This window comes from Gallus gallus, chromosome 4 (assembly GCF_016699485.2).
Source record: "Gallus gallus isolate bGalGal1 chromosome 4, bGalGal1.mat.broiler.GRCg7b, whole genome shotgun sequence".
Classification (NCBI taxonomy): domain Eukaryota; kingdom Metazoa; phylum Chordata; class Aves; order Galliformes; family Phasianidae; genus Gallus; species Gallus gallus.
The window spans coordinates 81852230-81879944 of NC_052535.1; the positions used below are offsets into that span (position 1 = coordinate 81852230).

At 41.6% G+C, this 27715-nt stretch overlaps 2 protein-coding genes across 42 annotated transcripts in view; both read right to left on the bottom strand.

The window, feature by feature from the left end:
* The window catches only part of ADD1 (adducin 1), a 57251-nt gene extending 47975 nt beyond the window's left edge, over positions 1 to 9276 (bottom strand). For 20 of the 24 annotated variants that reach the window (XM_015285778.4, XM_015285772.4, XM_046940211.1 and 17 more), the window contains exon 1: positions 9169 to 9276. The gene's annotated coding sequence lies outside the window, so the exon portion shown is untranslated. Of the gene's footprint in view, positions 1 to 8611; positions 8820 to 8949 lie in introns of those variants that run through there. The other 4 variants (NM_001079730.3, XM_046940209.1, XM_046940210.1 and 1 more) reach the window with 4 other exon arrangements.
* Positions 9277 to 15563: 6287 nt separating this feature from the next.
* SH3BP2 (SH3 domain binding protein 2) overlaps positions 15564 to 27715 on the bottom strand; it is a 35630-nt gene continuing 23478 nt past the window's right edge. For 16 of the 18 annotated variants that reach the window (XM_046940219.1, XM_046940214.1, NM_001397013.1 and 13 more), the window contains 11 exons: positions 26678 to 26780; positions 25627 to 25744; positions 24983 to 25053; positions 24513 to 24601; positions 22600 to 22665; positions 21484 to 22075; positions 20316 to 20424; positions 19954 to 20009; positions 18635 to 18716; positions 18325 to 18384; positions 15564 to 17800 (listed from right to left, as the gene is read on the bottom strand). In XM_046940219.1, the coding sequence (XP_046796175.1) occupies positions 17663 to 17800; positions 18325 to 18384; positions 18635 to 18716; positions 19954 to 20009; positions 20316 to 20424; positions 21484 to 22075; positions 22600 to 22665; positions 24513 to 24601; positions 24983 to 25053; positions 25627 to 25744; positions 26678 to 26780 (1484 nt within the window). In that variant the 3' untranslated portion in view covers positions 15564 to 17662. The remainder of the gene's footprint in view (positions 17801 to 18324; positions 18385 to 18634; positions 18717 to 19953; positions 20010 to 20315; positions 20425 to 21483; positions 22076 to 22599; positions 22666 to 24512; positions 24602 to 24982; positions 25054 to 25626; positions 25745 to 26677; positions 26781 to 27715) is intronic. The other 2 variants (NM_001397015.1, XM_015285781.4) reach the window with 1 other exon arrangement.

The window sequence follows — 27715 nt, forward strand, 5'->3', positions numbered from 1 at the left end:
CTGAGGTTGCATTGTCCATCTCCATTAGAGATGGAGGAGCATCCTTGTGTGTCCCAGATCAACAGTAAAGCCTATGGCAGATGTAGAAGTGGAAGTCTCAGCTGCCAAAATGGTTACTCAGTGCTATAATCACAAATCCTTTCCTTCCAGGAGAGAGAGAAGCAGCTCAGTGTAAGATGACCCACATAACTCAGCAGTGCCAGGATTAGCACAGGTTCTCAAGGAGATGGAAAGCAGCGTGGGAAAAGCACAGCAGCAGCCATCCGGATATAAACAGCACCAGCAAAGAGACTGGGAGGGTCCTCTACCACCAAGGCAAGCAAGTCCACCACCTCTTCTTGATGTACAAAAGACATAACAACTTACCCCTAGATTAAATATGTATCTATACTAATCTGTCTCTGCACTCACACCATGTATGCTGCTAGATCTACAGAATGGCAATACCCAGTATAATAGAAGCTTTAAGGTTGGAGAAGACCTCTAAGGTCATCAAGTCCAACATCAAAAAAGCACCAGAACGTTTCGCACTTGATCTCCCAAAGGACATTCACTTCCCTTGGGAAAGCTCTACAGAATTTACTGCTGCCAAAATAAACCAACTTCTCACCTACACTCACATACAAGGAAAGAAAAACAAGGAAGATTTATTTCCCAGGTACAGTTGAGATCTAAACAAACATCTAAGATCGTTATTCTTCACAAAACTGGATACTTCAACCAGAAGTATCACAAAATACCTTTGAAAACTCACCATCTCCTAAGTTCTACTTTAAGCTCAAAAAGAGGTGGAAAAACACCCCCCTTGCTATATATAGTAGTAGGCAGAAAAATTATATTAAAAAAATTACTCTGGAATCAAAACAGAATTTCATGCCTTATACTGAATCTGCTCAAATCATCTGGAAACTTGAGATCACAATTAAAATAAGCAGCAATTCCTTTGTTGTTTAGAAATTTACCCAAAAATGATGAAAATCTTCTGTAACCTAGAGAACGATGACAAAAGTGAAGAAACATGATTCCCTATCAGTTGAAGTCTCCCACGTTTCCCTATTTATCCTCGCTTATCCCAAGTCCTCATGTTCATCCAAATGTCCTACACGTCTGTCCTTGCTCCTCCACCCACAGACACAGCTTAAACCTTCTTGCATCCCTCCAGAGATACCTTCATCCTTTGCTTCTCTCAAGTGCCTGTATACAGTGCAGGCAGCAAAGGAAATAAACAGGAAGAACAAGAGATCCACGTGCAGTCACAGAGCCACGATTTCACTGTGGTAACAGAAATATGGTGGGATGGCTCACATGACTGGTATGTTGTCATGGATGGCTACGTCCTCTTTAGGAAAGACAGGCTGGCAAGGCAAGATCATGGAGTTGCTCTTTATGTGAGAGGGCAACTAGAATGCACTGAGCTCCACTTGGGGGGGGAATGATGAACAAATGAAGAGTCTGTGGAAAAGAATCAAGGGGTGGGCTAACATAGGTGACACTGTTGTGGATGTGTACTGCAGGCCACCTGATCAGGAGGAAGAAGTGGATGAGGCCTTCTATAAACAGCTGGAAGGAGCCTCACAATCCCCAGCACTGGTTCTTATGGAGGACTTCAACTGTCCTGCTATTTGCTAACCAAGCAACAGATCCAGGCACACAAGGTCTATGCAGCTACTGCAATACACTGATAATAACTTTCTGATGCAGGTGGTGGAGCTGCCGATGAGGAGGGGTGTGCTACTTGACTGTGTTTTTACTAACAAGGAAGGGCTGGTCAGGGATGTGATGACTGAGGGAAGCTCAGGATGCAGCAATCATGACATGGTGGAGTTCAAGACTTTGTGTGGAAGAAGCACAGCAGAAGGTAGAATTGCTACCCTGCACTACAGGAGAGCCTACTTTGACTTCTTCAAAGACCTACTTGGAGGTCTCCTATGGGCGAGAGTGTTAGAAGGTAAGGGGGCTCAGCACAGCAGCTCGGTGCTTAAGCACCACTTCTTCCAAGCTCAAGATTGGTGCATCCCTAAGACCACGAAACCGGGGCAAGGTGGCAAAAGGCCTGTGTGGATGAGCAAGGAACTCATGGATAAACTGAAAGGCAAGAAGGTGGTCCATGAAACGTGGAAAAAGGGACGGTCCACACGGGAAGAATATAAGAGTGTTGTTAAGGCCTGTAGGTATGCAACAAGGAAGGCTAAGGCCCTCTTGGAGTTCAACTTTGCAAAGGACACAAAAGATAACAAGAATGTTTTTTTTTTTTTTTTTTTTTTTTAAGTATATCAGCAGTAAAAGGAAGACTAGGAAAAACATGGGTCCCCTACTAAATGTGGTGGGTGCCTTGGTAACAGATGCTGAGAAGGCAGAGATTCTGAATGCCTTGTTTGCTTCAGTCTTTAATGCTAAGACTAGCCCTCAATAGTCCCAGACTCTGGAGGTAAGAGAGTGTGCAGGTAAAGGAAGACTTTCCCTTGGTTGAGGTGGATTAACACACACAAATCCATGAGCCCCAAAGATGCACCCGTTTGTGCCAAGAAAACTGACAGAGGTGATTGCTGAACCACTCTATCATCTTCAAAAGGTCCTGGCAAATGGGAGAGGTGCCTGAAGATTGGAGGACAGCCAATGTCACTCCAGTCTTCAGACAGGGCAAGAAGAAGGACCCAGGAAATTATACGAAGCCTCACCTTCATCCCTGGAAAGGTGATAGAACAACTTGTTCTGGATGCCATCTCCAAGCAATTGGAAAAGAAAAAAGAGTAGTTGACATGGATTCACCAAGGGGAAATCATATTTGACCAACCTGACAGCCTTCTATGATGCCATTGTTGGCTGGGTAGATGGGAGGGGAGTGGGTGTTGTGTACCTTAACTTCAGCAAGGTGTTTGACACAGTCTCCCACAACATCCTTGCTATGAAACTTAGAAAGTGAGGGACAGATTAGTGGACAGTGAGGTGGACTGAGAACTGGCTGAGCTCAGAGAGTGCTCATCAGTGGTGCAGAGTCTGCTTGGAAGCCTGTAACTAGCAGTGTTCGCCAGGTGTTGGTGCTGGGTCTGGTCTTGTTCAACATCTTCATCAATGACTTAGATGAAAGGATAGAGTCCACCGTCAGCAAGTTTTCTGAGGATACAAAGCTGGGAGGATTGGTGGATGCATCTGAAGGCTGTGCTGCCATTCAGCGAGACATGGACAGGCATGAGAGTTGGGTAGGGAGGAACCTGATGAGGTTTAACTAGAGCAAGTGTAAAGTCTTGCACCTGGGGAGGAATAACTGTATGCATCAGGGGATGACCTGCATGAGAGGAGCTCTGCAGAGAAGGACGAACCTGGGTGCCCTGGTGGACAACAGGGTGTCCATCAGCCAGCAGTGTGCCCTTGTGAAGAAGGCCAATGGTATCCTGGGGTGTATTAAAAAGAGTGTGGGCAGCAGGTCAAGAGAGGTGACCCTGCCTCTCTACTCTGCCCTGGCAAGGACACATCTGGAGTGCTGTGCCCAGTGCTGGGCTCCCCAGTGCAAAAAAGATAGGGATCTCCTAGCAGGAGTCCAGCAGAGAGCCACAAAGATGGTAAATGCCCTGGAGCATCAAGGCAAGATGTAGCTCTGGGCAGCCTGGTCTAGTGGCTGGCAACCCTGCACACGGCAGGGGGGTTGAAACTAGGTGAACTTTGAGGTCCTTTTCAACTCAGGCCATTCTATGATTCTATGATCTTCTGAATGAGGAAAGACTGAGTAACCCAGGCCTGTTCAGCCTGAGGAAAATACGGGTAAGGGGGAATCTGATAAGTGTTTATAAATATCTAAAGGGAGGTGGGAGGCAAACAGAGGAGGCCAGGCTCTTCTCGGCAGTGCGTAGCAATAGGACAAGGAGTAACAGCCTAAGATTTGAACATAGGAAGTTCTATACTAACATGCAGAAGAACTTCTTCATGCTAAGGGTGACAGAGCACTGTAACAGGTTGCCCAGAGAGCTTGCAGAGTCTCCTTCCATGGAGACACTCAAGACCCAGCTGCACATCTACCCGTGCGACCCATTGTAGTGTTCCTGCTTTAGCAGGGTAGTTGGACTTGATCTCTTGAGGCCCCTTGCAGCCGCTGGGTTCTGTTATCTGTGGGGCACAAGTGTGTGACTCAGGTCATCACATTTGTGGTAGAAACCCAGTATGCCTGAAGTACTTCATGCGCTTCACTACTTAAAGTTAGCTGAACGCAGCTATGCGTTCAGAAGCTGAAGTGACAGAGTGAGGAACTAAGCCCCTGTGCTTTAGAAATACTTTAAGCTGTGCTCATTCAAGATTAATAAGCAAAGCTGCGCTAGAAATGATTTTCTGGAAGAAAAAAGAACACAACTAAGTATGCAGCATCTCTTGCTTAATGCACAACATCAGCGATGCCCTATTTCCCTTAATTTTACAAGGAATGGATGTTTTGCATGCAAACATACTCTACTAACTTTCAGCAGTACTTCACAATTAAAGAAATTGTATCATCCATTAGCAGAGAACTGAAGTCACTGAGTACTCCGTACCTTTCACCTTCACAGTGAGAATGCTGGGACAATAATTTAATGCACAGTACTGAGTAACCTTAAAAATACCCAAACCAAAATACCCAAACCAACCAACCAGGAAAGAACAGAGAAGCAGACAACCTTCATGTGCCCAGGGTTGCCCGAACACTTGCTCTTTCCATCTGGCAAAACTTCAGTAACCAGAACAAAGCTGAAATTGTGTACCAGACCTTGTAAGATCTGAACCACAACCGAGATAAAAAGCACAGACAGCACCACAGAAATCTGACACACAGATAGAAAAAGAAAGCAAATCTAAAATAAACTACGTTTCCACAACTGAAGTCAAATTACAGTTTCTTACTCCAAAGTTGTTTTAAAATACTTACTGTTTCCAATCAAAAAGATCTTAGTTAATTTGATTTTTCCCCTTATCTTTAGTGTGTGAATGCATAAGTACCATGACTCAACATTTATCTATTCTTCTGATGAGAAAGTATCAAAGATGCCATAAAGAGCTACTGATTAACTACTCATTTACTACTCATGTTTTCCATGGCATCTTCTCAGCGATGCAAGTAGGTCTAAGGAAGAAAATCTCAAAACCCTAAAATATTTTATTCCTTCTTCTTTTTCTTTTTTTAACATTTCATGAGTCAAGATCAGAAAGCATACCCAGCACACGGCGTAAGAGATAGTAATTAAAAAAAGAAAGAAAACACAATGCATTTGTCAATTACAAACTGAAAGCAATATCTGACCCATCCGAAGAGCATGGAAATGCCAAATCTCAGTTTTGAAGAGCTGCTCTCGATATTGCAGTTTTAAAAGTGACCTGAAATGTGCTCTTCTTCATGTATTCTGATTTTTAATTAACCTGCAGGGAAACTACTCAGCCAACAGTGAAAGACTCCTTGAAATCTCGCTTGTGAACGCAACTGGTTGGAGGTTGAGAGGCAGATCCACCACAGAATGGTAACTGCACCCACCAGAGCAGGAAGAGATCATTTCTCAAAACACAGCCTAGGAAGTGAGGCTGCAAGAAGGAAGCTGGGCAGGTGTTCGAGAAGTTCTTGCCCTCTTTAGCCACACCTTCAACATCTTCAGTTTCTTAACGGTCAAAGAGCCAGCCCAGCAAAGCCTGCAAGCATACAGACGGCTGAGCCAGCCCAACTGGCAGCAGTTGCTCAAATCCAGCTCTGCACCAAAATTCAGTTTGCCCTGAAATGATGAGCAGATAAATTGTAAAATCTCCCAAGTCGCAGTAATACTGAACTGTACTCAGGGCCCGGGTCGTTGGTCAGAGCGCTAATCCAGAGCCCTTGTGACAAATGACATCACCTCAGCTAAACCTGATTTGAGAAAAGAGCAATTCTAGAAGTGGTGTTTCCCAGTCTTTGCTCTTCCCTCAGCCCTACAAATTCTGCAAGCTACCAACCGCACTATGATTTCTGGGCTGATGAGTGCAGTAAACAATGTGCTCCGACTGATGCAAGCATTGCTTTCGTTCCTCAATCTGACCAAAGGTTACCAAGATGAATTTCAATAAACAGTAGAAACGTACTGAGATGATAATGGATGTCAAAGTCATGATGGACATTCCATTCTATTGTCTCTCCAAATGAAAGGGTGATTTTAAAGCCAAAATTATCATAAATGGAAATATCTGTACAATTTACACTTTTTAAGCATCACCACCCCTAACAAACAGAAGCTTTGCTCAACAAGTGCATTGGTTTACATGATTCACACTTCCAAACTTCCTTTACCAACAGGTTTGTACAGCTGCCACTTTCAGCCCTATCAAAAAAGGAGTGCTTTTGCAGAGAAATGTTAAATAAAAGGCAAGACTCTGCATAGATGATATGGGTTAAACTCCCAAACTCATGTAATTGAAGGACAACTATTTAAAAGAAGATAGTGCTCTCGAATCTGTTAACATAGAAGTTCTATAAGGTAAGGGAAGACTTTCAGACAGCTTCTTCAGCAGATGTCAAATGCCCGGAGCAGCAGAACCTGCAGGTTAAACCTGCATGCATATCTTCTCAACCAGTTTTTAAATATGAAGCACCAATGACTCTGAAAGTGTCTAAAAGCCATTACAATTAGAAAATTAGCATTATTTTTAGTTTGCACTGAGGACACATGAAACATGAGAACACCAAAGCAACACTTGTTTGACATGCTCTGTCATAAAGGCATGGAGAAGTTTTCTTTGTATTCCTCCCCTCTAAGCAGGAGTCAGTCATTGTACAGACACTGGGATTTACAAATGACTCAATGTTCACCATTGATAGTTCTTAAATAATTACAAAAACTACTTCACAACTCCAGAGAGTAGGAGGTACAAGGCTTATTGCCTAACCTCTCCAGATTTAGCAGGTACTTGTCACATAGAAGTTGGATGCTTACTAGCACACCAACATGTTCAACGTGGTTGTCCTCGTTTAAAGCCTCCCGTTATATTTTACTGTATTTCTTAACAAAATTAGCCACTTTGAAATCCAGCTTTTTTCTTCCACGGTATTTCACAGAATGTTGGTAAAGGAGATTTGTTAAAAGCACTCCATGCTTGGAAGCCACCCTTGAAAACCAGCCTCAAATGGGGCAGAAGCAACTTCATGCCATGTAAGTCTCCAGTACTCCAAGGGGTTTGGCCACACATTCTCACTAAACGACTTGATTCTGTACCTACAAAACATCATTCAACACCAGTGGTGAATCTCAAAGAATGAAAACAGAGATGAGTCATTTTCTGCTGGAGACATTGAAAAAACTGTCACAGAAGAATACTGATTCACTAAACGACCTTCTTCACTACTGCATTAGCGAACCATACCCTAATGAACTCACTGGCAAAAGTGCTTGTTTCAGATGAGGCGTGATATTCAGATTTCCCATACCATTTGTTATTCACCAACGTTAAGAAGCAAACATTCAGGCAGCACTACTGCTTTCAGCTACAGAAGTATATCCCACATGGAGCCTCATATAGAAGACAGGAAGCCAGCAAAACTACAAAGTACCTAAACATGCAAGCATTCTGATGCACAGATGTAAAAACTTCCAGTTCCTGCAAACTCTGAGGAAACTTCCAAATTTAAATTCTGAAGCAAACTCCACAAGACATTATGTTCACTTAAGCCTATTTTTATACGAACACATCAAATGGGCTTGCTGAATGCAAAGCCACCTGCTGCAGAATGAGGAGCCAGTCCGTTGTTGTATAACAACAAACGGGGACAGAATACAACTCTGAAACTGAGACACACAGCTCTTACGTCAATCAATTTGACAAAGGAAATAGAAGCCTAAGTACATATTTCTTTATTTTTAAAATTAAATCTTTATTCTACCAGCAAGAATAATACTTGTGACAGTTAAGAACTGCTGAGTTCCATCAGCACGCTTGGTTGCGTTACAAAGCACAGAGATATAAACAGTCTCTAAACTCAAGGAGGGGAGATTTAGGTAGGATATAAGGAAAAAGTCTTTTACAGTGAGGGTGCTGCAGCACTGGCACAGGTTGCCCAGAGATGTGGTTGATGCTCCATCCCTGAAGGCTTTCAAGACCAGGCTGGATCAGGCCCTGGGGAACTGGATCTAGCTGTGCTGTCCCTGCTCACTGCAGGGGAGTTGGGCGAAATGGCCCTCAGAGGTCCCTTCCAGCTCTAAGGATTCTATGATCCGTGCTCAGAGATACCTGTAGCTTTCTGCAAGGCATACAGAAATATCTGGCAGTTGTTGCAGTGCGAGGATTCGAGAACCCACCAGCAGAAGGTAGGAGTGTTCCATGAAGCTCCATACTGATACATGTCAGCGTACAAGAAAACGTTCCCCTCAAACACTTTTGGTACGCAACACTAATGATCAACAGCAACTTTCCAGAAAGCAGAGAGGAAAACAACACGGGCAGCCAGCTTACACCACGTTACGGCAGCATCTCGAGAAGATACCACCCAGTGCTCTTCACAGCCCGTCTCAACACAACCGTGGGTATTTTTCCAGCCTGACCGGATCTCCTCCCCTCCCTAATGGCTGGTTTCACCTAAAGCCAACGCAGATTAAGAATCAACCTTTAGAACGCCCCAAAGACTGCTGATATTTACGTGCAGAAAGACGTGCGACATCAAAAAGCAGACGCACCGACGGGCACCGTTGCCAGTACAGGAAACAAAACAAGCGCCCGCCGCAGAACGGGCAGGTGAGGCAGAAGGACGACGGGGGCGGCGCTGAGGGCAATGGAGCTGGAAACAGCAGCAGCAGCAGCAGCAGCACGGCTGACAGAAACCTGCCCGCAGCCGCCGCATCCCGCCCGGAACGTACCTCCCGCCGCCGCCCCGCAGCGGGCTGCAGCAGCCAGGTTCCCACCCCCCGCTCCCGCTGTCTGTTTTCGAGGCAGCGCCACAACCCCCTCCCCTCCTCCTGAGGCCACGCGAGCCGCTACCGACGCCGCCCGCTTTTCCTTCTCCTTCCCCTCGCAGCCCCGCGGCGCCCGCGCTTCTCCTCCGCCGCTGCCAACGGCCGCGCCCCCGCCCGCCGCGGACCGTTAACGGCTGCGCCCCTCCGCAGCGCGCGCCCCTCGCGTTCCTCCTCCTCCTCCCCATCGCCCCCCACAGCGCCGCCGCCTCGCTCGCTCCCTCCCGCCCGCCCCAGCAGCGCTCACCCGAGGGCAGATGAGAAAAAGCAGCGGGCACCGGCGCGACGGAAGGAGAAAGACGGGGCCGCTACGGGCAACCTCTCCGCCGAGCCCGTCGCCTCTGCCTCTGGCCCCAGCGCCGAGCTCCGCCCCCCTCCCCCCTCAGCCCCCGCCTGACAGGGTGCGGCTTCCCCGGGCCGCAGGCCAACAACCGCGCCGCCCATTGGAGGGCGCGAGCGCGGCGAGCAAGCGGCTCCGCCATTGGCTGGAAGCGGTCGCGGGGCGGGAGGTGCGTGAGGGGAGGCGGTGGCGGAGTTCTGCGCACTGAGGCGTTCTGTGGAGCGAGAGCGGCTCTGAGAGCGTCTCGCTAGGCGCGAGGTGGCTCGCTGGAGCCCAGGGAGAACTCGTGTGGAGATTGCTCCATGTAGAAGAGAGCAGCGCGGCGAGAGAGAGGCAACAGTCTAACTGCCGAGGAGCGGTGCGATAGAAGGATACCCCCCAGCCTTGCTTTGCTCTTGGTGGCGATTAATCTTCGCTGCTTAGAATTGAAACGAGGCTGTAGAGATACACGAGAACTTGAATTTGATCTCGGCCGCTGAAAACTGTGATTTGGTTGCGGGCAACTGTTGCAAATCTGATGTCTGTAGGCTTGCCTAATCACATTAGGTGTTGGTGTAATTACAAACAATTAGCAAACTGGCTACATTTTAAATGTTTGTTTTGAGGTAGAACTGTTGCTGTAAACCCCAAACATTAAATAAAGTCCCTTCTATCTGGTACTGAACCCCGTCAGACCCAGCAATGTGTTCACACACAAGACACTGCTCTCTCCATCCTGTTCAAAGTCTAATGAAGTGAATTGCAGGTGCTCTACAAGGCTCAGGCACTGCCTCTGCACTGCCTGCCCCACAGCATGTGGATGACTAGGTCAGAATTCCCCTTCAGCTTGGCACCTTCCTCACCTCTCTAACACATAAAGCTCTTTGTCTTGTCCAGCGAAGTAAATGGAACAACTCATCCGTACAAAAACGTATTCAGCAAAAAATACTGCTTTGCCTTAAAATAATGTTTTTTCTAGCCATGGCTATGAGAACAGTAGAGCCAACGGGGAAGGTGATGTCAAGGTCAGAAGTGGTGATCAGGGAAGGGCAACACCATTTGTTTTGCTAGCAGTGCTGGCTTAAAGTGTTTGTAAGTACGGGGAGCTGTGCCATCAGCAGTTTGGGCTGATCAGAGGCTGAGTTCTATCAATTGCCACTGTTGGATCTGATGGTGGAACATTTGAAAACATTAAAAAGCTGCAGAAGGTGCAGTTCTTTAACTCTCTCTTTTTCTGCTGTGCTACCCTGTGAGCTGCCCAAGGTCACCGTTCCTGCTCTCCCCTTCCAACCTCCTTGCATAGTACTGAGGCCAAAGAATATATCGTTTCACCAAACTACTCTGATGGAGTAATTGGGGAGTGAGGGGGCAAGATCAGCTTTCCGCTGAATCAGCAGACTCAAACGGCTCACTTTATAGCCAGAGACTGCTGAAGTTGATGCATGACAGTATTAATCGTGCCAATTCAGCTTTTGGCCTGAGCAGGTTCACGAGCTGCACGAAAGTCAGCAATGGCACAGAAGCAAAGGTGGGATCTCATGGGTAGAAGTGTAAGGGAGGACGCACACATGCTCAGCATACTAAAGCAGTACACAGTACTACTGAACTGTGGCATGGAGAATCTGAAAAAGTACTGCTATGCTATTTTAGGCTCATCTGTCTTCGATAACTCTTACCAGTTCATTTTACAGGATTACAGCTACAACCAGGGGTACAATGGACATGAACCATACAGTGTTTTTCTAGCCATGGTATCTGACCCCTTCATGGTCTGTTGCACTGCCTGTGAGAGATATGACAGAATGACCAAGACAAGCTTTCTGCCTATAGTTTAGTGTTTACTATATGCACATCTGCACACATACTGGATAATGCTCACGGGTCCATTAAAAAGAAAGAAAGAAAGAAAGAAAGAAAGAAAGAAAGCCAACAGCAAAGCTACCAGATATTTACAGGTAGTACAGCGTTCAGACAAGAAGCATCGGAATTTGGTACTGTCCAGTTGGTATAGATGTACCGGCTGCTGATTCTTCTGCAGTAAGTCATACAGACTCAGTCATCAGCAGTACTACACTACAGTAGATCATGGCATCTAAAATAAAACAGTCAATGTGAATATATTCATTTACAGCAGCTGCTTTCGTTTGACATTACCATGTATCAGAAAATACTGCACAATTATTTTTATGCAAGTCTTTACCTTGGCATTAGTAGTCCTGGATGCTCAAACCACTTGGCTACCTGTAAGAAGCACGATATGTGGTTGATGTCACACATCTGGCACTAAAACATGTATCTTTTCCTTTATACGGGGTGTGCCCCTTCCACATATGTGGTTTTATGACTGTTTTCTTACCCATAAATTGTAAGTGACAGTATTGAAATCTGTCTCTCCCTTTTGGTTAGCCTGAGCTGCTCTTTTCTGACAGTCTGTGTACTGGGCATTTCTGGGCAGGACTTGCTTCCCTCGGTGGCAAACACCAATGATCTTTGGGAAATACCCAAGGGGCTGCAAATCTTGCTGATGAATAGGACACTTCTGGTACAAGTGAGCTTCTGCCCATCCAGCACTACCACTGAAAAGCTTGTGAGGAACATTTCTTTGAAATTATTAAATGCCTTCTTAAAAAGTGATGTAATGGATTATCTTAACTTCATCTGCATAGAACAGTATTAATGAAATATGACTTAAGCGCAGTATTACAAAAGTTGGTCACTGTTGGTAGGTTTATCCCCAAAGTACTATTAGGAAGTTTATTTTTGTCCTGGCTGCGGTTATACTCTTCACAAGAGGGAGGGCTTGGTTTTTTTGACTTATTTATTTTTATTTGTTCGTGTAAGGAAGGAGAATTTTCCTGTTCTTTAAGGCATGTGTAGCTGAGAACATCTGACAAAACAACTACCTGGAAAAGCACATTCTGGTCTGCTTTGATCTCCCTCCACAACCAAACAAAATCACATCTGAAGAAAAAAGAGAATTGAAGCTACAGGTGGAGAAAGGGCAGAACAGTGAGACTGTACACAAAATCTATTAAACTGAGAGGCTAATTGTGGCTTTAAGTTTAAAAAATATTGACCTTATGCATAGGATAAAATGGGAAAATGTTTGTCCACTATTCAGATTAAACATCAATCTAGCTTCATGGTTCAAGTCAAGAACCACAGTTCAAGTCAAGAAGTCTCAAGATAAGAGTTTCTTAATACAACTCGTGCGATAGCAAAAGAGAAGGTGGAAGATACAGTGATAGCTTTAGTCAAAAAGAAAGCAAGAAACCAGCTTTCTCTTAATAATGTTACAACACTGCTTGGGGAGGTCGGGATTTGTTTTGCCAAAATCCTTCTCCAAGTAAAGCAGATTCTTTTAACTGCAACATTTATGACTTCATAGGTCTAGAAGGCACGCGGTGCTTATGTTCAGTACAAGTTGCTTCTGTGCTAATTCCAATGTTAATAAAGCTGCTGAAAGTTTTAGTTGCTTTTTAACATTATCCTTTAGTAACAGAAGAAAAAGTGCCACTGCCAGAAGTTAAACCTTTGGAAGAGCTGGGACTTCGAAACCAGACCATGGCAAATGAAACAAAGAAAGAAAGAAAAAGAAGATATTAGGGCGAGTTCAAAGCAATGAAGAGGGCTGAGAAACATGAAACAAAAAAGTATTTTGTTTAAAGCTTTGTATTAATTATTACTGCATACAGGAGAAAATTAATTCATCTTGGGAGAAGCCTTCTAATGTTAGAGCAACAAATTCTGAAGTCTTTTAAATCATATTTAATTTTAAAAAAGGCAAATTTTCAGCAGCACCCCATGGTTAAGATGTAGTTGCCATTTACTTAGAAAAATAAGTAGGTATGAATGCGAGCACAGCGTAAATCAAAGCACAGTGTAATCACTGAATCCCTAACAGACAGCCTGTGGGGCTGCACCTGGAACATCTTTCCTTAGTTGTCCCATTGGAAAACCCTGTTCACATGGAATAGACTCTCATTATTTCTTGATGTACTTTTCACATCAATGGCCTTCAGTACAGTTGCAAGGCTCCAGCTGTGCAAAAAATCTTTAAGGTCAGTACTGAAGTGCGTATCTGCCTCCCAGTACAAGAACCAGATGGACCAAGGTTAGGCCCAAAAGGAATTAATGATGCTGTTAAAAAGCAAAGCACTAACCCAAAGAAGGGTCAGATGAGTCTCCATTTATTTTCCCCATCTATTTCCAGAGATTTAGTCTTGCAAGCAGTTACTATTGTGATTTCTGTACAAAACAACTTCATTAGAGTTACGTAGAAGTAAAATTACATTAAAAACAATTCTTATATGGCCATTATGGCCACGTACGTCATGAACCTGAGAGGCTGGGTTAAATGCTTCCCAGTAACTAGCAGTTGTAAGAAATGACATACAGATAACCAACAGTAATGACTCTCCTGTATTTTAAGACACAAGAATGGAAGTCCTGGGTAAGTAGCATAGTCAACCCTAAAATCTACAAGACCTACTAAGCTTGCTGAACTTCGGTGCTTCAGTTTGCCCAATTTCAAGTTAACTCAAATTCTTTCTGCTCTGTAAGGGTTTTTGTAGCATTTACTATTTTTCTTTTTAAAAACAAGAGCTCAGAGTTCTCTTAAGAGGCTGCAATGATGGTCATCTGCAGTGCTTCACTTTCTAGAAAAAAATATTTCAAGATGTTGACTTCTTAGTAAGATGGAAACTATTACAACATCAGACACTTCGGCCAGGTGAAGTATTTCATGTTCAGAACAGCTCCTTGGTGCTTCACGATGTCAGGTATTTAGGTCGTGCTCAGATGTCTGTGTAAATCCTGTGATTATGTAAAGTCTACCTCAAAGTAGTTTTTTTGCATTTTATACTCCTGCTTATATTACTCTGTCGTCATATAGGTTAAAACACATTCCAATGACTAATTCTGCTAAACGATGTTGCTACTTATGTAAGAAACATAAGCCAAAAGATGCTTTCACCTTCAAAGACACAGCTCATCAGCTTTTCACCTAGAGTTAGGCTTTAAACTAGCTCTATCCAAAGTCACTTCAGAATGATGTCCACCCGAATGCCCTCCGTACACATTTCGTGTTGATACTGCTGTTGGGTAGAGCCCTGCATGGAAGCAGCTGACCAGCAGATGTCACCAAATTAAAACTAATCACCATCAAGGCTTCAGAAATCTGCAACACTTTCAATTTTCCAAAGCATGACAGAACAGAGGGCACAAATATTTTCACTGCTTCTTTACATTCTTTTGAAAACTATGAAGTTCTGAGGGGATAGCTGGCAAAAAGCAGCAGCATGTAGCACTCATTCTCACAGAAAAGCTCAATATCAGATTCCCTTTAAGTATTCCTATTATTCCATTATTGCACTCGATTGATTGATGGTCCCTTTTTAAAACCTGTACTTCTAGAACCATTTGTTTTTTGTTTGTTTGTTTTCCCTGGAAGAATGATTTCCCCACAAACACAAAACTTTTACGAAAATTTGGACAGAAAATGCAGAATTTTATCCAAAATTAGTAGCAATTATTTTGCCTTGCATGTTACCAAACTCACAAACTGCATATTTTGGCATGCCAAATACTGCTTTTACACTTCTCCCCCAAACCACTTTAAGATAAGGAGCTTGCAGTGGGGTGTGTATAAGATATGTAAGAGGCACAGGAGACAGACTGTGAGCTCGAAACTGTGCCTTTCTTCCCTACAAACACCAGAAATGTAACTTTATCTAATTCTTCACCAAACAGACTAGAATAGCACACAGGAACAAGATGATTCAGAAGAGAGTGTGACTGCAGATTTCTTTGGAATCCATCTGGAAGAACTGCTTAGAGTGTCCCTACCTGCCCCTCCTACTTGCCTTCAGGAGGCAGCAGAGAAACCTGCTGGGTTATACCAACATTGCTGAACAGAAGGGCTGTCAGGTGCTGAGAAATGCAAAGGGCCTCTCCTCCCTGCAAGCTGCTGAAGAAGTCCTTTGGAGACTTGGCTCTCTTACACAGCACATTCCTGTTCCTCTGAAGTACTTTTTATTATGGCTGCACTTGTGTTTTGTGTCCATAGATAAAATGAATGCTTCAGTCCTCAATTCTCACTCAAGAACCCTGGAAGTAAATAGAAAATGGATAATTTTCAACTCCAGCCATGTTATCTGATGGACAAAATGCCAAATTTCTGACATGGTTGCTTACACAAAAATTTGATTCAAGAGGGCTGAAACCTAATTCTTCTAATTGTGAAATCAGAAGAGCACTACTTACCACAGTTACAAGCATTAAAGCACGTACTCAGCAAGTTCAGTGAGACTGCACAAAATAGGTGAGTTTGCATTGGAAGTTTATCCACTTCAGAAATATATACATTTGTATAAAAAAGAAAATTAACATTAACATTTACATATTTGGAAGTCTTATACAGGTAAAGACAGTGTTATGGTTTACATGTATTGGATTACAGAAAGATTTTTACAATTCAAAAATCTTGAGAGTATAATTGCAAACAAAAATTTAAAAATTAAATACCTGAATTTGGCCCCATAGCATATTGTAAGTATGACTGTCAGGATGGAGTGAGTCAGCTATTCCTAGAGAGAGGAAAATTTACTCTGTAGACAGTACATATAAATACTGTAAAAAAAAAAAACTAGAGCTTGCCTGAAATACAGATACACGCATCTAAAAAAGCCAACATTTTTAGGAGTGCTTTGTTGGCTGAGCTTTCTTTGTGGAGCGGATCACATCAGATCAGTGAACCACGGGGATACTTATTAAAAATAAAAGGAATTATAAATTTGATGTATCTGATATTCAACAGAATCTGAAATTCAAGTACTGCATATTCTTTGATTTACGCTCACAAAAAGGTTTATTACAGTGGGAATAGAAAGCAAATGACTGATATTGTGCATATCAGTCTCGGGCAAAATGAAGGAATTAAGGCAAGAACTTCTGGCTCTATGTGAGGTCCTATTATTACAGCTTATTAAGAAAAATCCCTTAGGGATTAAATCCTATTTTATTGTTTCCATAAAACAAAATTCTTATTCTGTAACATTTTAATGTTTTTAAAGCTGTGACCATTTAATAACAACAAGATTAAACCTGACACGTATAACCTTTGTAAAGGTAGCAGAAAAGGGGAATTAATGGATTCAAACTGATAGAAACCAGATAGCTTCTCCTGTTTCAAGAGTTACAGCAAATTATTCTTTTTTTATTAAGTCTCATGAACATTAAAGATAAAAATTTGACAGTACTTTGAATTAACCAAGTTACTGAAGCAGGTCAGGAAAATAGCCTTCTCTTTACAAAAATTCAGGAGTAGGGCAATTTCAGAACCACCAAGCCCTCGTGTTTACAATACCTGTCCCCGTGATATTAGGGAACAAACATTACAAGCACCCTGCAAACACCTATAATTGGTAGTGCTGATAGTACATTAAAAACTAATTTTATCTTGTTTGCATTGCATTTGCTTTGATCTAGGAGAGATTTTAATAATGAAGAAATTAGTAGAGTTCTACAAAAAGTAGACTAGAGCAGGGTGCTTTGCACTGGAACAGAAGAGAATGCAATTGGCTGACAACCTGATCCTCACAAAGTGACCACAGCATTATACAGAATAAATGTAACCACAATAATTGTAGCTTTTTCTTGTGTTTTAACAAACCTTCTGGTTCGGAAATAAGGAATGGGACTCCCTTTAAAACCAAATCAGCATTAACCCTAGACCTCCCTGAAGTGTTCTTAAGTAATACACATGATGCCATAACCCTATCTGTTGGACTGATAGTCCACCCCAGTACTGATTACTGTGGACACTGTAATCACAAATTACATTTATGTATCAGTTGGCTTAGAAAATGTCACATTTCCCAATCGTCTTTACCTGTAGTAGACCAAACTATTTGCACAAAGGACTTCACTATTTACACATCAACCTGCAAATAATACAAGTTCAGCACCAGTCCTGACTTAAGGAGTAAAAACCTTCAAGTCAGAATATTAGTATTCCCTGTCACAAATGAATTCTGATGTATTTTCAGAAGTTTCCCTCTTCCGTATTGGTTGTATTCACAACATTTTCTTGTTCATGTGCACATTGTTCTCTTCCACATTCCAAGGAGATTAGTAATAGCAGCAGCTTCATTTAAAGGTGCAGGTGTCGCAGATGGCCTTCACAGAAAAGTCTGCTCAGATCTTTCTGATTGAAAGGCACAAAATCCACTGATCCGCATTGTAAAACTTTACCAAGAGTTCATTAAGTGGAGGCACAGTTCACGTGAGAACAAATGGTTGAAATAAACTCAGGTTCTGTGTGCAAACAATGGGAAATCCAACAGTGGCAGAAGTCCACATTTAATTCCAGAACAGCAGAGAACCCATTCTTCCTCAGTGTCAGTGAATTATGCTGGCCCTGTCACCTTGGTTTAGAGTAACCATAAGGACACCGAAGAATCAGGCTGCCATGACTAGGTAGGACGTGAGTGCTATAGTATTCAACCAAACTCCCCATGTTCAGAAACATGATGTCTGCGTCCAGGTAGAATTTACAATCCTGTGGTAGAACAGAAACATCCACAGTCACTGGCAGCAGTATTTCCTACTCAATGTTTAAAAACAGAAAAAAACCACCCAACAAACACTGAGAATAAGAAGTAAAACAAGTAAAGTAAGTAAGTAAGAAGTAACAAGTAAGAAGTAAAAAAAAAAAATTATCAGAACTAAGACCTTTCCATCAAGCTGCTGCTTTGCAAGCTTCTCACTTAGACAAGTAAGTCCAAGTTAAACTCAAAAACTTCATAGTCTTTCCCCTAGAATGCAACTGGGGCTGATACTTAGATTTGGACATCTGCAGCTACTTTGTCTTCTGTACAGTACAGCAATCAAAAAGCCAAGATCTGATTACTTAAATGCTCATCCTGGAACAAATACCTGTAAAGCAGCCTATTTTTACTTTTAGGGCTGGGGTGAGTTTGATTTGTTAATTGTGACATACGCATATACTGGCACATTCTACGTACACAACATCATACATACATAAACATACACAAAGGCTTCACATACAGGAGAGCCACTCACCTTTTCAAATATTCTGTAGTTTCTCACTTTTTCTGCAGATTGATCCCATACTACCAATACCTTAACAATGAAAAGTGCAACAAAATCAGTTTAATCCGATAAGCAAAAAGTCAATGCATAATTAAGGAACTATTTACAATCAATTAACCACCCTATAAAAAAAAAAAATCACTGAAGTTATTATAGTAATTGTTTCAGTACTTAATAACAGGTAAGAAAAATCTAAGTTAAGTACTTTTAACATGTAAAAATACAACATCTCTAAATCCAAAAGGTTTTTGTAGGGGTAGATTCTGCAATTGCAAGTTACCTTTCCAGCCTTAGTAGATGAGTTCCTAATGCAGTATAATCCATTCTGTGGCTGTCCCTTTGGGCTTGTAGCTTTAAATATCCTAAAATAAAAACATTACAATAATTACATGTTAGTAATCTGATCCAGAAAACATTAACGTGTAGATTCTTGTAATCACAGAATGATAGGAGATGAAAGGGACCTCTGGAGATCATCTAGTCCAGTCACACCCGCCTTACTAAAAGTAGGTTCCCTAAAGTAGGTTGCACAGGAAAGTGTCCAGGTGGGTTTTGAGTACCTCCAGAGAAGATGACTCCATAACCTCTCTGGGCAGCCTGTTCCAGTGCTCCGTCACCCTCACAGTAAATAAGCTCCTTCTCATGTTCAGACAAAACTTCCTGTGTTCCAGTTTATGCCCATTGTCCCTTGTTCTATTGCTAGGCACCACTGAAAAGAGCAAGGCTCCATCTACTTCTGCCCCTTACCATTGCTAATTGCAGAATCATAGAATAACTGAGGTTGGAAAAAACCTCTAGGACCATCCAAGTCCAACCATCAACCACTCACCACCATGCTCTCTAAGCCACACGCCACATCCTCCCTTTTCTTGAAAACCTCCAGGGATGGCGATTCCACCGCTTCCCTGGGCAGCCTGTTTCAATGCACTACCACTCTTTCTGAGAATAAATTTTTCCTAATACCCAAAATGAATCTCCCCAGACACAGGTATCTCAGCTTTTCCTTATAAAGGGAGAAGGCTCCAGGCCCCTTACAGTCTCTGAAGCCTTCCACCGGACTCTCTAGAGGTTCTGTCTTTCTTGAACTGGGGAGCCCAGAACTGGACACAGTACTCCAGATGTGGTCTCACCACGACAGAGTAGGAGATAATCACCTCCCTCGACCTGCTGGCCACACTCTTTTTCACGCACCCTAGAATAACATTACCCTTTTTGGCCACAAGGGCACACTGCTGGCAATTCCTATTAAAAATCTGTTTCAGTTGTAATAATTTATATTACATCATATTGGACAGAGTTTTACTGTTCTATCATATCAATCAGTAATGTGTCACAGAAGATCTGGCTTTCTGTCCCCTTAGCATTCTGGCAGAACAATCATTTCCAGAGGGGGTAAAATCATTTTATAAGTACTATGTTTTCTCAACTGATACATGAGCACTTTTCTATCTCTGCTGGAAAGCGATTTCCACATTAAAGTGATTTAAATATACTCCCATGTTCTTAAACACAAATTATATATCTCAAAATGATTTTTAAACTACTGTTCAATACAGATATTTATAGGATTTTAAGCAACTTTTTAAAAGCCACATCTACCTTTCAACTTCCAAGGATTCTGAGGTATTAAGAAATATTGAAGTAGGCAGCTCAACCTGTAGGAAAATACAAAGAAATTAAGTGACCACGAAGGACAATGAAAACTCAAAATACTAATATGTTATCCAAACAAGCTACAGCTGTTGATACCTGAATTTGTTAATAATGCTTTAATCTTAACATTTCTTCCTCCTGTATGCCAACAACTACAATCCAGAATTTATAAAGGCATTCCTTAAATCTACAAATCACACAGCACTGCATTTTCAGAAGGTTCTTTTTTCTTTTTTTTTCCCTGAACCACATCCCAAAGCTCTTATATATTATATTCTTTCAAGAATATATCATCTGTTGGTTCTTACTTTTTCATAGTCGTCATCAGAATCATCGTTTACTTGATTTGGCTTGGAGGGCAGTGCTGGTTTTTCAAATGAGAAGCTTCTAAAACTCTGCCCATCTGGTGGTGATCTCCTGGCAGAAACAGAACAAAAACTGAAGAACATCTCCACTGAAAACAGAACAAATACACCAAGCACTGAAAAGATAATAAAACTAGAACTTAAGAGAAAGTTTCAGTTTAGGACTTATCAGCTCCATAATCACAAAATAATGTAGGTTGAAAGGGACATCTGTAGATGATTTAGCCCAAACTCCTGCACAAAGCAGGTCCAAATAGCCCAGGCAGCTGTGTCTCGTTGACCATCCCCAAAGATGGAGATTCCACATCCTCTCTGAGTTGACCATCCAACAAGGTGAAATTATAATATAACTTATATCTAACTGTAATTTCCAAGGTCATGACTTCTGTCTGTTGCCTCTTGCCCTATCACTGCAGATCTTCTGTTCTGCATTCTCCCTGCCTCGACATTGAGTAGCTGTAGACAGCAGTGACATCTTCGACTAGCCTCCCTAATAGACAGCAATGACATCTTCTATTACCCTTCCTAAAGGTTGAACTAACCCAAATCTCTCAGCCTCTCCTCACATATCATGTGCCCAAACATCTTGGTGGACGGACTCACTTCCATACATCAATTTCTCTTTCTTGTACTGTATTTAAAGAGTATTTCATTCCTTCTCTAAAGCTGCATGATCCAGCAGACAAAAATATTTCCAGCTGCCTAAACAGCATAGCTAGTTGCACATCCCTTACTAAAGCTGATCTCAATGTAAGAGGTATTTCCTGTCTCCATAGAGAGTGGTTCATGACTTTCTGACATAAAGGTTTCTTATTTATTATGATTAAAGGCTATTAAGTCTTTAAGACACCCACCAAAACAAACTACCAAAAATGGTGCGGGTTTTTTTTTTTCCTCAAGTGATCTACTTATTTCTGAATTATTTCAAAAGTAAAATTCATTACAAAATCGCCAAATAACAAATACCCAGGCAAAAAAGCATGTACTGAGGGTGAGAGGAACGGTGCAGAGAAGACTAGCAGACATTAATGTGAATCTGACAAATGATGCCAGTGAACTGATTAACAAAAACTGTGGAAAATTTGATACTGGGATGTATTTTCACACTTACTGTAACTGGGGACACGAAGGTTTCTCTGGTCTAGGTTTAAGTACAGAATGCTGGTGGCCTGGCACAGGTGGCTTCGGAAGCACTGGTGGCACAAACAGTCCTGGTTTACCATGTTCTCTTGGCACCTTGTTTTCTACTGTTTTTTCAGTTATCTGAGACAACTTGGGTTTATTGCTTGGCAGTGGAGGAGGAGTCCGTGGTGAAAGGTTTAAGGTTTTTAGCTTCTCGCATCCTTCTGTAGTAGTGAGAACGTGAGATAGAGGCAGTTCCGGAGGCAGTGAGGAAGGTTCTTTGACACAAAAAGGCTTTTTGAAAAGAGGTAAAGGGGGTACAGGAGGTGGCTGTTCACTTGGTCTCCGGCTGGAGGACTGAATCTTTAGGTTAGGTTCAGCTCGGCACGGTAACTGGGGCTCTCTCACACCGAAGAAATCCTCTGTCTTGATCTCAGGTAAGCTCCTTTTAGGAGGTGGTGGTGGTGGTGTAGACCCAGCAGTTTTTCCACTAAAGGAATGTGACCTTGACTCTGAGTAGGCAGCTTTTCTGACATGAGGGACTGGTGGAGGTGGGTAGGCTGGGGGCAGGACCATGAAATCTGCACAAAGAAAATACCCAACAAATATGGCACACTGCAGAGAAACAAAATGTCAAGAAACTAGACTTTTATTTTATGTGATTTAAGATATATTTACTAGCATCTGGTCTGATAGTTGATGAAATGATGGGTAAACATTCAACTTTCAGCACAGCTCTGCACACTACATGTACCGACCCCCTGCAATTTTTATTCAGGCATGGGTTATGTCAACTTAGCAAAGAATTTTTCCTTTGTTGGAAATAAAGGGGAAAAAAAAACTATTTAAAAAGCATTACCGCCTCCTCCAGACTGGTGACCACATACAGGTCCTTCAGGGCAGCACAGAAACTGTTTGTTACTGCTGTTACCAGGCTCTTTTCACCCTAAATGCTTCTCAAGATTTGATACCTGTCTCTTTCGTCAGTTATTTTGCCACCTGCAGCGCTTTAGGTATGACTGAGCAAGAACAGTGATCTGGCATCCTACACAGATACGATCTCCATTGCCAGCATTTTCTGAAGGGAATAAAGGCAATCACATACCATCTTTCACTATGTCAGAAGTATCCGGTTGCAAGTAGGACTCATCATCTTCCTCCTGGTCATAATCTGCAAGTAAAAATCCATGTGTCAGACTCAGACAACCACCTCTGCTATTTATAGCGTGTGTTTTCTTTAATTTTGACATCAATCAAGAAAGCCATTGCTTACAACAGTGACTGAAGTACATAGCACACTTATTTTTCTCCATCTTTGAAATTAAAATGTACCTTCTGGTGTGACGCTTCATAGTGGCACTGCCTTCCTCAGAAAAATTCAGATTAGTTACAGAGCCACAACTACAAACTGATATGCTTGCTAAACAAGTTGGAAAAATAAAAACTCAACAACCCCAAAGCAACCCTACCACAGAAACTTTTATGACTGTGCAGTATGGGTGCCTAAGAAAGGCTCATCATCTACAAACCAATGAATTCTTTTGCCTTGCTCTTGTAACAAAACATACCACAACAAATGACTTCCATGTTGTCTCTAAGTCAAAATAATCAAGGCATGAGAAGCATGTTGCCTCTGGGCAGTAATCTCTCATCACTGACTGTGATATGAGCCTTAAGGACAATACACGGTATTTCTTTAGAGAAAGAGGCTCAGTGGGGGCTGGGGAAAAGGCTAAAGTTCAGCTGATAAAAATCAGTTAACTGTTATAATAATTACCCTTATTTAGGCTCCTAGGCCTCTCCAAACATAATTCATATTGTATACAACCCTTCCCTCCCATAAACACCAATGTTCTAAACCGCAATCCTATACAAAATGCTGATGAGTGTTTTCCTCTGCTTTGCAATAATCCAACCGGATTTCCTACAGAGTCAAATCCCCATTTTTTCTTTGTCCTAGTCAGGAAAAACGGTCAGGAATTTCCTTTCAGGAAATCAGAGTACTTGCTCCAATCAACCCTACCCTGAGAAAGCTGAGAGGGCAGAAAATGCCTACTAAAGGAACTCTGCTGGATCATGAAGCAAGCCTTCTCATTTTGGACTGGGATGTGTTTTTTGACTAAGAAGTTAGCTGCTGAAATATGCTGTGAATCTCAATCTGACAGGCTTTCTCTAAAATCCCCATTTCTATCTAAAAAATAAACACACACAGCCAGAATTGTTACAGTAAGTTATCAAACTGAATTAAAAAAAAGAATGCTAAGAATGAGACTCTTCGAGCCTTCCTTTAAAAAGTTACTCCATTTGAAAGTCATTGAACAATGTTATCCAGTGTGTCCCACTTAGGCCATTCATTTGTCTAATGCGAGATCTTCCTGAACTGGGAGGAGTTCTGGTTTGCACAGATGCAACAACATCCCGGAGTGAATTACTGCTAGCTCTTGGGACAAATGAATTGTTTTTACAGTCTAGAGAGGAGGCAATTATCTCCACACTGTTTCACCACATTGTCAGAATACGCTTTCAGGGTGTAACTCCCCCCCAACACCCTTCTCTCCCCAGGACGTGGGTCTGTGGGTCCCTTTGCTCATCACAGAAACCAGACTGAACCATAACAGTGTACTGCCAGACTACAACCTATGGACACACTCAAATATTTTATCTTCCTGCTAGATCTACAGACTTCCCAACATGTGATCTTAATAAAAGTGTAAGTTGAAAACTTATGGTTGCATTATTAGGGGTGATATTAAGACTGTATTAGGTGTCAGACACCTCCTGGCCGAGGCTGAATTTCTTTAGTTACCACTTATTTTTTAGTAATGGTTTTACAACACAGTCTCTTTCTGATTTCAAATTACAACAATTCTAAGCACCTCATAAAAATAACAATTTTTAGTTCTCAGTTGCAAGCTAAATCAGACAGTTTGTTTAAGCTACTGGAATAGTTCCTGCAGAATCCAAAAGGAAAACAAGATTAAAAACAAAAATCATTTATCAATGTCTAAAAATTGTCACCTTCATTATCTGCTGAATGATGAGAATACTTGATATCAATGGGACGTTCTACTGAGCCATAGAAACTGTCTGCATCAGAACCAGAGTCACTGCAAAAGAAAAGACAGAGTCCTTTTTGCATCACTGTGTTAGAGGTCTTGAAAAAAATAAAGACATCTGTTAGCAAGGCTGCAGCACTGGAAAGTAATACTGGAAAAGCAGAAGCAATCTATTCCTCTATCAGTAGCTAAATCAGTTGCTGCTGTTAATATTTTTAAACAAAACCGACATTTTACTTTCTCTTAGTAAAATGATTTATTTGTCCTGCTACTCTTTAATCTATCTATTAGGTAGGCCCTTCATTCTTGGAGCCTACTGCAGCTGTTATTGCTTAGCAGTAAATAACTCGTAGGTGCAAAGAGCCAAGAACAACACCATTGAGAGTTAAAGAGAAGAGGGGGAAAAGGCAAACGAAGATTAAAGTTTCATACCTGAATTCTGTTACTGTTTCTTTCTTATCATGGTAGTGATCGATTTCCCTCCTCAGGGATAGCATCCAATTCTAAATAAATGAATTCACAACATTCAACACGTTAATCTTTAAATCATCACACAAAGATGCACAGTATCTTTCTCCTGTAAGAGCAGAGTGACTGTGTAAGTGAAATAACATTTATCCACACCTTTATATAAATACTGAAAGGATTTACTACTCAGAAGGTTTTGACTATTGAAAATCCTACAAGAATGTATTAAAACTTTCAACTTTTGATTTGTGAATTTCCAGTTGTTACTCCTAAAGCCATGAACCTGCTCAGTCTGTGTACATGTAGATTTCACTGAACAAGTTTTCATACTTAATCAGAAGTTTACCACACATATATTAATTCCATGGCTAAAAACCAGGAATACGAAGACAACTGTAACATCTACTGTGCCACTTTTAGCCATTCCCTACACTACAACAAATTACAATTTGCACAAATAGTTAAAACTTCAGGCATTATTTTCAGAGGAGTCCAAAGAACCAGATGTACAGACTTTGGTTACAGCTGTGTGCCCAGTTCACGTAGGTTTTAGGGAAGCCCAAGATCCACTTTCTTCATTTGCAATATGATCTTGAAGTATAAAATACCTTTCTTTCATCTTCAGAAGAAGCAGAAAAAAACCACGTCCTGTGCTTCTTGCTAATGTGAACTAACTTGAAAGGAAACACATTGCTTGATGTCGTCTCTTCAGCTGCCCGCATAACCCTGGGAAACAGAAGAACCAATATATAGAAATCCCTTAGTCTGTAAAGTTAATTCTGCTGTGCAAGTCACAGCTCAGAAAGCAGTCTTACCAGACTGCTCTACCTTGCTGAAAATAACCCCCAAGATCAGCAACAACACCACACCAAAACACTAATATGCGCAATTGTAGCTCTTCATCATTGAAGCAATAGCAAGGGTAATGCAAGAGTGCTGACAGGACAGAAGGCACTACTTTCAATCAACAGACATAGATGATGTTTTGATCTCCTCAATAAACAGTTTCAATAAACTTTTTAATAAACTTTTTTTTTTTTTTTTTTTAAGAAAAAGTTTAATTCAACCTCTTTCACAAAGCACATTAGAAAAGTTTCCTGCCTTTCATTTTTTCCACATGGGATTCTAAAGTGAGAAAATACTGCTCTGTCCCCACAGATTATCTTGAAAGCCATTTATTTTTGTCTTCAACTTAAAAAGCAGATGTTAGATTTATAATGTACGGTGGAGAGTCAGACATTTTGCACACGTATTCCCTCATTTTATTCCTCCTGTAGTTGATTCAATTTTGGCACCGATTAGTGTTATTGAATCAGGAGCTTTAAGTGTTCTGCTTTGATTCCAGATAAGTTGTCCAGAGGAGTCCATATCTATCTGTGTGTGCAAAGTCCACATTAAATAAGGACCAAGCGCAACCCACTGCAGTGGTAAACCCTTTGCAATTTTAAAAGCTTTACTAGAGAATCACAAAAGATGAAGGGTATACACTTGCACAGTACAGGAAACATATATACAATTTGAAAGGAATTTGTCTCTTGGAATGTGAGACCAGCGCTTGAACGAAACAACAAACATAGCTGAATTAACTACTCAGAATGAAAGGCAGCTTCTACCCCCAATTAAGTACAAGGGCCTATGGTGTTAGGTTTTGGCACTCACCTATTGTAACCATTCAAAGAAAATGCTCCCTGTGGAGATGCAGATGTGCTGGTCTTAAAGTAGTAAATGCATCCCTCATGGATAATAACAAATCTCAGTGGCCCTGATAAAGAAAAAAGCAAGTAAGATATAAATCCAAAGGCAGTATATTCCTCAATAGCTGCATCCAAATTAGGATGCCCAAGTGAATTTCATTAATCCTTAAGAAGGGCACAAAGCAGCAGAGTGCCAGCTGGCTGCTGACCAGTCACATGAAGCTCTTCAAAAGAAACCCCAGAGACTGCTCCCCTGACCTCCACCTGTGCTCTTTCTCTGGAGGAACAAGCTAACATTAAGAGTGCAGCCTGAAACAAGATAAGAGCAATATAAACATGGGCAGCAAATAGCTATTTAGTTTTTAGTCGGGGTGAACATATCACCTCCCTTCTTCTTAAAGGTGGCAGTACGTACATGCATAAAGCTGGCAATAAAGTGGTGCTTTACTTCTTCTTTTCTTTTAAAGCTAAGTGCCAACTCTCCTTTCTCCTTTATCAAAGACAGCAATCTTTGCCCTCAGTTGTATAAACACAGTTTAGTTGTAAACAGGCATAGGAAATGACTAGAATACAAATTAAACTTCAAGTCTTACACTTTGTCCCATTAAATGGATTCTGATTCCAGAAGTAATTACTATTACTAAGCATAGTCTAATCTTCACAGTGAGAAAATTTCCATTTCACAACAGCAGTAGGAGATGGGGATATTTTTCCAGTACTAAAAAAAAAACCAACTGTAGAAAAAGCTGAGCACTAATTTATTTTATAAACGAATATTTAAAATTGATACACGTCCCATCTGTTTCTGCCTTAAAGTCTTACTTAAGGCCCTGACAAGAGATTTAGCTAAATACAAGAAAAATCAATCATAACACTTATCATCTAAGACTTCCAGTTTCAAAACAATTAAAGCAAATTCTTTCAACATGAGTCTTTAATACATATACTCCTGTAAAATTGTATTACAATGCAGAAAGAGGAAGACTGGCTTGATTAAAGAGCC